We start from the raw sequence: 11757 nt of genomic DNA on the forward strand, positions 1-11757 counted from the left end.
GGTGGAACCTGCTAGAAGTACCAGATTCAACACGGACATGGAACTTGGCCAGAGGAGTGTGCCCGTAAAGACACTGCAGACATGGCTACGCGGCCTTCTTGATGGTCAGGAGCAGACTTGGCCTTGCTGGAGGTCCCAGCCAGCCCCAGGCCTGCCTAGAGGAACCAGACAGCATTCAGCACAACTGCGCCCCCCAATCAGCAGGCTCTGTGGGCCCCGGGGCTACTGCTCCCTTAAGCAAGTCCCTGCTGCCTGTCCTTCCCCTGAGCTGTTGGCAGATAGGGTGGGGGAGGTCCAGTCTCGTGTAAGTCCACTCTGCAGGCTATCACTGGTGGTCAGACTTCCTGGGGTTGTCTAGCTCCCCGCTCCAGCTCGTGCTGGGCCTACAGTGCTGGGGCCAGGGAGAGTGGGGTGCTCCTCACCTCCTCCACAGGAGGCCAGAGCTCACTCCCAGTGCTCCAGGGGAGGGGCAGCATCTGAGTGGCCTCCCCCACTTCCAGCATTGTTCTTGAGGCTCCTGTGGAGGGAATGCCCCCCGGAAGGAGCCTCTCAACCCACTTTCTAACCCCAGCACGTCAGGCTCCCTGGACTCCCCGGCTATTTCCTTCAGGTCTCAAACTGGAGGTGTCTTTCTCTCTCTCTCTCTCTTCGGCCCTCTGTAGCACTAAGAATACCTTCTAAAGAGAAGTAGGAAGAAGGGACTCTGACAATCTCATTCATATCTGTGTGCCTGATGTTCTTCCTTCAGACAAATTGACATTTGTTTCTAGATGTTCAGGAAAAATGAAATCAAACAAAAGGCTTCAGGAGCAAGATGATAGTGAGACATGAGGCACGACCCTTATAGCACAAGTTCTGGCTTCTGTGGGAAAGGCTTCTAGACAAGACCCACCCTCTTTCCAGCAGTCCAAGTGGACATCTCTTGTGGTCCTGGACATGCCCACAGGCAGACCTGCCATCCAGGGCTCCCAACAGTGGACAGTGGCTGCTCAGAGGTCTCCCTCCTCCCCAGCAGGGCACACAGGGCACCCAGCTCACATGGAGGCTGTACAGGAGCTAAAGGAAGGGGGCTGTCAGGGGACAGGGAACACCATCTGGGTCTTCTATACGAGGAAAACAGCCAATCAAAGCTTCCATGAGGCACAGGACTGGGCCAGCAGTCGACCAAGGGCCCTCCTCCAATAAAGAGGACCCCACACTCAGGCTGGGGCCTGGCCGCTCTGCCTTCACCAGATGGGTGCCTTCCTTCGCAAAGAGGGACAGGCCTGATGCTCAGGGCCCGGTAGCTTCACCTCGCCCCAACCTTTTTGACACAAGACTCCCTTCATTAAGCATTAAACATTCAACTTTGTGGTTTAAGGGCCACAGCAGAGTATTGTGGCTGAGAGGACAGGCTCCATAAGTTCCAGCTTTTATTATGAGACAGAAAGGGTCAACGCTGCTCTCAGAAACAGTGGAATGCTCATGGATATTAAACGCTCTCATCTTTTGACTCTGAAGGACAGCCACAGCCTTCTTCAAAACCCCAGCCTCGGGCAGCCCGAGTGGCCCAGCGGTTTAGCGTCGCCTTCAGCCCGGGGCCTGATCCTGGAGACCCGGGATCGAGTCTCACCTTCAGCCCGGGGCCTGATCCTGGAGACCCAGGATCGAGTCTCACGTCGGGCTCCCTGCATGGATCCTGCTTCTCCCTCTGCCTGTGTCTCTGCCTCTCTCTCTCTGTGTCTATCATGAATAAATAAATAAAATCTTTAAAAAAAAATTCTCCAAAACACCTAACAGAATTAATAAAAAAACAAAACAAAAAAACTCAGCCTCGGAATCTCCAAGATAGCACCCTCTCTGGACTTGAGGGACCACCTGCCCGGAGGACAGGCCTTTCTCCACAAAGGATGCTGAAGCAGGAAACATCAGGGCCACCAGGAACACTGTGCCCTAGGAGACAGACCCCTGCCTTCCAGGCAAATATCTGCCTCAGGGGAATGGGGCATGAGGAGGACACACCCGGGGACACTGGGCTGTGGGCAATAGACACCTCCTGCCAAAGAGATAAAAATGACATTTGAAAATGGATTCTTTGCAGCAATCCTGTAGCAACTCTGGAAGCTTGAATTCAATCTGGAAAGGAGGAACTATTTCAACTGTACATTGCATCCAACTGCCCAAGTGATGGGCTCGCTCTGAATCCCCACCTACTCGCAGCTTAGAGAGAGCTCCAGTGTCATCTGGATGGAAACCACCATTTCTGGATGGAAACCACCATTCAGGGAAGGGAGACGGGGGAAGAGTCCAGAAAGGGAAAGACCAGCCTCTCACAAGCCCCTCCCACATCCTTCCAGAACTCCCAGCCCACTGAAGCAACTGAAAGGCAGAATATTTGAGCTGGAAGAAACTTTCAATGAGGAAACCAAGGCCCAGGGGTCCAGCGAGTTGCTCCCCCTAACTCAGCATTGACTAAGCATGTCAAGAAGCAGACCCAGGGTCCCCAGGTGCTCATGGGTCAATGCTCCTTTGCAGACCTTGATCTCAACACACCAACTTCCTCAGACCCCAGTCAGGTGGGCACACCTTAGCCTCTGAGCTGAGAGGACAGAAGCAGCCCCCAGCCCCTCGCAGAAAGCTGACTTGGGGTGGGGGTGGGTCCTACTGGATGATCCCATGCTTAGTCCTTAACAGAATTAATCACAGGCAAGTCAAAGGAAGATGGACAGACTGCTAACTCCCAGCAGCTAAGTGGGGATGGCCCTGTGCCCGGCAGACTTGCAGGCAGGAGTGGCAACAGGGTCACACACCTGCCTCAGACAGGGCCCCAGAAGCCCCAAGTCCACACGGAAGCCCAGGCCACCCCATCTACCATTCCCACCCCCACTAGCTGGACCCCGGGAGTTTATGAAGCACAGCTGCGTTACATACGGCTTATGGCTTTCCTGAAACAAAGATACGAAAGGTCCCTTTTCCTTTTTTTATTTTTATTTTTTAAGATTTTTATTTATTTGAGGGAGGGGGCAGCAAGAACAAGTAGTGGGACAGAGATGGACAAGCAGACTTTGCACTGAGCATGGAGCCCAATCTCTGGACCCTGAGACCACAACCTGAGCTGAAATCAAGAGTCGGATGCGTAGCGGTCTGAGCCACTCAGGTTCCCCCTAAAAGTCCTTTCTAAGCTTATACCGGCCATCATCACCCCCACCTCTGCTCTGGCTTCTCCAAGGGGAAGAAACTCCATTGAGAATCATGACATTGGATTCAGGCTAAGCCTCCTGCTCAGCAAGCATTGCTGATCGGATGCAGAAACAAAAGAAAAAGAGCCTCAAACCAACTGCCAGGGAGCCTGGGTAGAAATCCCAGCCTGGCCACCAGCCAGGCAGGTGGCTTTGTGGCCTTCCTCTGCTGCCTCGACTATAAAGAGGAAGGATGCACTGGCCTCAGGGTCCTTCACACTCCACCTTGTAAGAGACCAAGGAAGCAGGAAAGGTGACTGAGTCTTAGAATAAGGCTTGGGCACTGTCCTCCATCTGCTCAGAGTTTAACCACTCCCCTTCTGCCCGTAAAAAGGCAAAGAAAGTGGTGAAAAAGGGGATAGAGAATGAGAGGGTGACAGAGCAGGAAGTCAGCAGCCAGGCCCTGGGGGTCTGGAAGGGGTCTCTGCTGGGGCAATGGTGGGGTTGCCAAAAAGAAGCCTCAGGGCAGTCTCCCACACAGAACTCCCACCCAGAGGTCTCAGCGGCCAGGGCTTTTTCTTCTGTGCATGGATGTAGAGGGCGGGGTGGGGGATGGTTTCTGCCTGGGTCCCAGGCCTAGGCTTGGCACTAGCAGGTCGCTCTTACCCCTCCCGGGGGAAAGAAGTCCCTCTGAGTGGGGCCACTTGACGAGAGGTGGATGGAATGTGGTGACACGGCCCGCAGACGCAGGACTTATAAGGGCTGAACAAGGCCACAGGGAAAAAGAGCAAGCAGATACAGCCAGACAGTAGATGTGAACGGAGACACACACTCCCAGAAACCCAGGGCTTCCCATGCGCCCTCGGAGGAGCTCGGGGCTGCTCAGCTCCTAGGCTAGGACACTGCCCAGCTTCCCCCCACCCAGGACACCTCCGATGCCATTACTCTGACCTGGTGTGAAGCACCAGGCTTAGGATATGTTGTACATCGTTTTGCCTGCCCCTGCTAATTACAGGTCCAAATCACAGGGTTTGGCTCTCGGGCTCTTCTCTGGGCAGCACTTTGTGGCTTCTTGGTCTTTCCTACCTACCATCATGTCATGGGGCATCATGGGCATGTCAGGCTGACAGTCCCTTGATGTAACAGGCAGGGCAGTACTGGCCCATTTTACAGATGAAGAACCAGCTCAGGGATCAGGTGTTTGGCCAGCTAGTGGCAGAGCTGGCAGTAAAATCCAAATTGCCTGGGAAGTTGGGGCATTTCCCCTACAGCCTGCAATGTGTTCTAGAATCCAGACTGTGGATGTATAGGGGTCAGGGGAACCAAGCTGGGATGGTAAGAAGTTCCCTAAAGGGTGGGATAGGGCTGGATATGAATTGAGTTTTAAATAATGAGGCTCCAGACCTCATACTCCAAGCTACTTCTAGCCCCAGGAACAGAAGACACAATTTCTTGGGGACATACCCAGTCAAAAAGCCTGTTGTGAGCACAGCCTACACTTCATTTATAGGGAACCAGACCAAACTGCATGAACTGCACCATGCAGACTCAGTGCTATGGCTGGGTGACTGTTTTCCATTTGGTTCCAGACAGTGCCAGGGGCCAAGGCTTTCAGAGGCAACTCAACTGGCAGGTTCACAGGGCCCCCAGCATGGAGGTCTTCAGGGCAAGGCTTCCCTCCCTCCTGTGCCATCCACCTCCCCTCTGTTCCTCCTGGTGCTGTGTGGTCAGCCAACACAAATCTACTGCTCATTCCTGCGCCTGGCAAGGGTTGCACCTGTCACCACTGCCACACACCAACCCTCGCATCAAAGTCTTAGCCTGGGGGAATCTCATGCCCCTCCCCCAGCTCCAAAACCAATACCTCCAACCCTTAAGCCACCTGATGTTACGCCACTGTGAACACAGAGCACGGAGCCTACCACACCTGCCCACTACGTGAAGGAAGAAGATGAGGCCCAATAAGAGATGTTTCCCAACCTATGCTCCTGTTGGGAGAGGCTGTTTGGGAATGGAAGCTGCTTCAAGGGTCTGCACTCTGGTTTGGAGCTCCCCTGTCACAAACATCCCAAGCTGTGCCTGGATATGGCCACAACCAAATGTCAAGAACGAAAACCAGTCTGAGCAAAAGTTCAATGAGAACATTTCAACAAATGTTCTCAAAAAAGGGTCCAGGTCCTATTCCAATAACCTCTCCGGACACTTCCTCCACCAACAAAAGCCCAAGACCCATTTGGGGAGGGCAAGGGTGGCTCACCAAAAAAGTCTAGGTATTCCAAACACTCCTCCCATGGCCTAGTGCCTTTCTCCCCGGGAGTCCCAGGCCTGTTCAGAACTATACAGGCAGCCTTGATGACTTGTGACAGCCAAGAGCCTCTGCTCAGTGGGCCATAAACTAAAGGCCATGGTGGATAGGCCCAAACAGACCCTCCCAATACACATAGCCCCTGCTATTCTCCAGAGGCTCCTGGCCCAGATGGATCCACCAGCCAACTCTTCAGGAATTGCTGTCTCTTCTGTCAGCTTTGGCACAGCTCAGAGGTAACCATATTTTTTCCCTCCAAGGATAGCATCGGGGAAGCAGCAGAAAAAGGGAGGCCATGCTGTCCCTGGGCAGGGAATAGGGGTTCTGAAAGACAGAGCCTTGTGTGGTATCTATAGCTCCTGCCTCACGGCACCATGGTTTTTGAAGTATGGTGACAGGCTCTGCCCCACTGCCTCATGGCTTTGCCAGGGGTGTGAGGACCCCTCTGAGGCAGCCACGGTCAGGGGATGGCAGAGAAACTAGCAAGTTATCAGATGTCACTGCTATCTAAAACCAGTGGCCCAGCAGAAGCTGGGGGCCACTGAGTGGTGCCAGAACCTAGCACTGTAGTTCAGTTCTGGATAACCAGAGGTTGGAGGCCACAGACCAGCAGCCCAGCCCTCAGGGCAGGCGGGATGGACTCCTCTCACTCTCAGGACTGCCTGGAGGCCCAATGGGATAAATAGGTGGAGAGCATGAGAGCAAGAAGCAAGGCATCCCGCACTTCACATCTTAACTCTACTTAGAGCACCCCACTGGAGATGGGGAGGAGAAGAAACCAGAATGTCCAAATGCTTAATAGGATTCAAAAGCTGGTTCTTACTGGGATAAGCTAGGAAGGCTGCCCATGTGCAGGGAAGGAGGAGATAAGGAGACCCAAGAAAATGACCCCCTCCCCCATGCACAAAATGACAGGCAGTCACTTTAGAGTGGGTACGAAGGTGGGCCAGGGAGAATGAAAGCAGTAAGCCCCCATACAGGCAATAAGGGGGTGTACTGCCTGTAGACAACTGAACAATAATAAAACGGACTTGATCTGGTTTTACCACCCTGGGATGGCAATTCTAACCTGTATCTGTGTTAAAATGCTCCTCCTACAAGAGCTGCCAGCTTCCATCACCCAGTCTTCAAATACCCTCAGGGAACTAGCCTGGAGCAGCAGCATCCAAAGCTCAGGCCTCAAAAACTTTAGTTGCAGGACTTTTTTGAGACTCCCCCCCAAAAAAAAACCCCTAATATAAAACAGAATAGCAGTTATACTGTATGGTTAAGGGCAAAATCTAGGTTAAAATGCCAACTTATCTACTTACTAGCTACATGAAAGTTTTAAAAGATTTTATTTATTTGAAAGAGAGTGAGGGACGCCTGGGTGGCTCAGCAGTTAAGTGTCTGCCTGCCTTCAACTCAGGGTGCAACCCTGGAGTCCCGGGATTGGGACTGAGTCCCACATCGGGCTCCCTGCGTGGAGCCTGCTTCCCCCTCTGCCTGTGTTTCATGAATAAACAAATCAATAAAATCTTAACACACACACACACACACACACACACACACGACGGGGAGGGGCAGAGGGAGGAGAGAATCCCAAGCAGCGGACTCATGCTAAGCACTGAGGTAGATGTGGGGCTCCATCTCAGGACCCTGAGATCACGACCTGAGCCAGACGCCCAACCAACTGAGCCACCCAGGCGCCCCTACACAAGAGTTATTTAACCTCTCTTGATTCCTCATTCTTAACAAGGCGATGACAATAATGTAGCAATTCACAGTGCAGTTGGGAAAGTTCAAGGAGGTAAAATGGTAAGAATAACGCCTGGCACGAATACTGTGATAGGTTTACCATCATTAGGACAGCCTATTAGGTTATTTGAGCAGAGAAGTCACATCCCCAGCAACCCTGAGGGAGGAAGAGGACCCACAGGCTATAGAATCTGCCTGAATCTACCTGCCTGGGCCCTGTCTCCAGGTAAACGGCCAAAAGTACAGATGCCTCCCTTCCCTCATACAAAAACAAAACAAAACAAAACAAAAAAGCTTACAGATAGAGCACCAAAACATCCCAGATTCTGTCAAATATTTTTCATGGCAGAGAAAAGGCAAAGTGGCTGAATCACACGCTGGACCCCAGAATTCCTTCACCTTCATCTGGAGTGCTAACTGTGGCCCACCCTGCCAGGGACTTGGCTGGTTCCTCAGATGTCTAGAGGACACATGATGGACCCAAGGGTGCCAGGCCTGCAAGGAGCCATGTTGGCCCAGTTACACTGGATGCAATGGACAAGCAGAGATGGGAGTGGGAGGGGAGCGAGGGGCCAAGACTCTCAGGTCAAGCTGTACTTCTGTGGCTGCCATTAATGCCTGCCTTTCTATAGGGTTTAATGCCAGCCTTTCATTAGGCTGGCAAAAAACTTCTTTTACTCTTAGAAACTTGAACTCTATCCACCCAAGATTTCAAATATTACCTTTGCTCCCCTCACCCTGCCCCAGGGAATTACTGTAACTTACTATTACCTTGTATTTTGAACTTAAAGTCTCCCGTTTTCAAAATAGAGTATGTTTTCAAACCATAAGCAGCCCTCCCCAGAAACACTGTAACCCTCTAGTCAGCCCTAAAGAATCAGGCTTGCTGGGATCTGGGGATCCCCAGCATCAGAGGCAAGCCTGTCCTGTGCTACTGTATCACCTCACCTTCTGGATCTCCAGCACCAGGCATGACCCACCTGGGTTAAGGCATGACCTCTAGGCTGAAAGGGATACTTAGCTCTGCCCCTGTAGACCCTCTCCTTAATTCATCGCTGCCGTCCTTAGTTTCAAAGGGTATCAAACAGTACCAGAGCTCCTAACACATCTCCTTTCCAAGTGGCAGAAAAATGACGATTTTCCCCCACTTTGCATGATCTCGGACTCCTCGTAGTGTGGACTCCAGTATTGCTGCAGCCTAGCAAACTCCTGGTAGTCATGTGATTCCACCACTTACCTCTCCCTTTGACATTTGCTATTCCCTCTTCTTGGAATGCTTTCTGACCGGCACAGGCCTAACAACCTCCTACCCAGCCACATCTCAGGGAGGCCTGATCTCTACCTTCTCAGGGGCACCACTGCATCACTTGCTGATACTCTCTTATTTTATCTACCATTGCATTTAACATCTCGTCCCCTCTTCCTTCTCATCTTCTACTCTGTGATCTTTCCCCTCAAATCCTGCTCCAGAAATCCTGGTCCAGAAAAAGAACCTAATGCCTGTGATAGGGTCATGAAGCCCCCATGCATAGGGTGGCAAAGCAGAGGAAGTCAAGGCCATACAAAGGAGCTTAAGATGAGCAGCCCCACTGATAGTCCCTTCTGGAACTAAAACAACACACCCCTTTCTCTCCAGCAACCTAACACCCTTAGGAATTGAAGTCTTGTGGTGGGCAAGTAGGATTCCTTGATTTTCTAGGTTTGCTTTACCTAATCTCCAAGAGCCAGCCTGGCTCGGCCATGCTAGTTAACTACCTCTGCCAACACATTCCCCGGATGGTGGCTCCTGCGGGATGCAGAAATGACTGCCTAGGGAGCATCTAAGCTAAAGGGATGGAATCCAGTTCCAGTCCAAACCATCAATTCAAGAAGGACCCTCAGCAGAAGAGCTCTTGGCCCAGAAATCTAATGAGAGGAGGGGGCTCATTCTTGCACTTACCTGACTAGAGCAGACACCAGGATCCAGGAGATTCCCAGAACCTTAATTTTGGACTTCTGTTAAACACAGGCCCGGGCCGCTGCATCAGCACCTGTTGCAATGATTCCCTGAACCTACAGGGCTGTAACCCACTTCTGCGCCAAGGAGGAGTTCATAGAGATTCCATTTCTTGAGGTTTCTGCCCTCTTTCTCAGAAAAAAAACACTTAGAAAAAAGCGACCAATACTTCAAATGCTTTCTCTAAGAATTTAGCTTGGCCACAAGGTTCACCCTTCCCACTTCAAAGGGGTAGGTCTGAGGGTCAGCCCACCTCTTGGATGAATTCCCTGCTGAAGTCAACCATCTAGCGTCAGTGGCATTCTGGGTCTTTTCCCAGCTTCACAGGAGGCGGCTTCTCCCCACCCCCCCAATTCCAATCCACAGGAGGCCAAGTCGAGATCCCCACACGCACACCAGCAACCCTGTCACCCTCCCTCGAATCTCAGGGGAGATGCTGAACAACCAGGTAGAGTCAGGATGGGGTTAAGGTTCCCATCAGTGCCATGGGCCTGTCAGCACGTCAAGGTCCAAGGAGGACAAGGCCTTCAGGGGGCAAACCACCCCACTGCACTGGAGCCCACACAACACTGGCAGACAAATGTCAGGCCCTCCCCGGCCACCCTTCAGGAGGGAAGAGTTAGATATTCCCCCCTCCCCCGTCAAAAAAAAGTGAGATCTAGACCTAGATTCTCAAGATGCCATGCCATTGGTGGACTAGGGCTAACAGCAGGCCTCTGAATTACTAAGAGTGGGAGCTGGTGGTGTGACCCTCCCACCATCCCTCCCACAGTGAGGAGCCCAGCCCAGCAGTGGGCCACTGCCGCCATTCTGCACCAAATCTATAGCACGGCCACCAGCACCACCGCCACCGCACTGGAGCGAGGTAGCAACACCAGCCCCCACCAGGGGCTCTGTGGTTTCTCCCCCAGACCAAGGGGAAGGGACCTCAGGGTGGATAACTGGCCCTTGGTTTCCTGGGCAAGGGCCTGCCAGGGCGCAGCAGGAAAGGTCTCTTAGCCCTGGAGTGACACAGCAGGCCAGAGGCCCTTGGAGAGAGCTGCAAAGCCTGTCCCCTTCCACAACAGTTTTTGTCTTGTCAGGCCCGGCTCCTGGTCTCCATTTGCCGCCCGTAGCCTTAAGGCTTATATCCAGCACTTCACCCCCCCCCCCCCCCGCCCCACACACACCCTCCCCGATTTCGCCATCCCATTAACCACCCCAGCTGCTGCTGATTCCACGAAGCCCACTCACACTCCCTCCTCTTTAGCACATGTCTGGTGGACAAGATAATGTCGCCTCTCCTTGAGGAATCCCACCCAGGCCGGCTCTGGGGTCCCGGACCGCCTGCCGGGGCAACACCGGAGAGAGGAGACCCGGGAGCCGAGGATCCGCAGGCATCCCCTTCCCAGCTCTCGTTAACGGCCCGCTGGCCTCCCTGCCCAAGCCCGGGTTCCGGGGCTGCACGGAAAGTCCGTCCACCCCCGTGACTACAGCGAACCAGGGAGCCGGGCGGACGGGCCCGGGCCTCCAAGGTCACGGGGAGGGGTCAGGGTGGAAAGTGCAAGGGAGTGAGGCTGCCGCCCGCCCGCGGTGCTAATCCCGCTCGGCTCCTTCCAGCGGCGGCGGGACTGCGGGCCTCGCCGGGGAGCGCCTCGGCTCGGGGGCGCGGGCCGGGCCGGGCCGGAGCAGAGCCCGAGGGACGCGCGGGGCAGGCGCGGGGCAGGCGCGGGGCAGACGCCGCGCCGCTCGCCCACCGCGGGGCGCACGGACGGCGGCCGGCGCGCGGCCCGCCCCGAGCCCGGGAGGGCGGGGAGACAATGCCCGCCCGGCGGGGCAGTCCAGGCCGCGCGCCCCCGCCCGCCGGACACGGGCTGCTCCTCCCCGACCGAAGGGCAGCGGCGGGAAGGCGCCCCGAGCGGCTGCCAGCCCGGCCCCGCGCGGCGCGGGAGGCCCAGCGCGCCCCGTCCCCCGCCCACCTCCGCGTGCACTTCGCCCCGACCGGCCCCGGGGCCGAGACCCACCTCCTCCTCCAGGGCGCCGCCGGAGCCCGAGCCCGTGCCGGTGCCCGTGCCGGTGCCGGTGCCGGGGCCGTGCTCGCCGTCCGGCTTCAGGTTGCTCATGGTGCGGGGGGTGGGGCGGGGGCGGCGAGGGGAAGGGAGCGCGGAGGGCGAGCGCGGCGCCCGGCCCCGCGGGGAGGTGGGAAGGGGCGCGGTGAGCGGTGCGCTCCGGGGGTGCGGGCGGGGCGGCGGTGGGGGCGCGCGGGGCGGTGAGGGGGGCGGCCGCCGCGGCGGGCCGGGGTCACATCAAGTTTGGCGGGTGCGGGAGGCGGGGAGGGGGTGCGGCGGGGGAGGCCCTCGGAACCGGAGCCGAGCCCGAGCGGCCGCCGCCTCCGCCTTTTCACTGCGACCGGCGAGTGCGCCCGCGGCGGCGGCGGCGGCGGGGGGCGGGCGCCGGGGGAGGGGGCGGGCGCCGGGCGGCGGCGGGGGGCGGGGGCCGGAACCGGCCTCAGCTGGGGCCCGGCCAGCCCCCTCCCCCGCCCTCCTCGCGGTCTCCGGGGGAACGCGCAGCCAATCCCCGCC

General features: G+C 55.7%; 1 protein-coding gene across 4 annotated transcripts in view; it reads right to left on the reverse strand.

Annotated features, from left to right (window-relative positions):
- Nucleotides 1-11353, reverse strand: part of RBPMS2 (RNA binding protein, mRNA processing factor 2) — a 26719-nt gene extending 15366 nt beyond the window's left edge. For 2 of the 4 annotated variants that reach the window (XM_072809120.1, XM_072809119.1), the window contains exon 1: nucleotides 1613-1744. In XM_072809120.1, the coding sequence (XP_072665221.1) occupies nucleotides 1613-1729 (117 nt within the window). In that variant the 5' untranslated portion in view covers nucleotides 1730-1744. Of the gene's footprint in view, nucleotides 1-1612; nucleotides 1745-11199 lie in introns of those variants that run through there. The other 2 variants (XM_072809121.1, XM_072809122.1) reach the window with 2 other exon arrangements.
- Nucleotides 11354-11757: the final 404 nt, after the last annotated feature.

Source organism: Canis lupus, chromosome 32 (genome assembly GCF_048164855.1).
Source record: "Canis lupus baileyi chromosome 32, mCanLup2.hap1, whole genome shotgun sequence".
Taxonomy (NCBI): domain Eukaryota; kingdom Metazoa; phylum Chordata; class Mammalia; order Carnivora; family Canidae; genus Canis; species Canis lupus.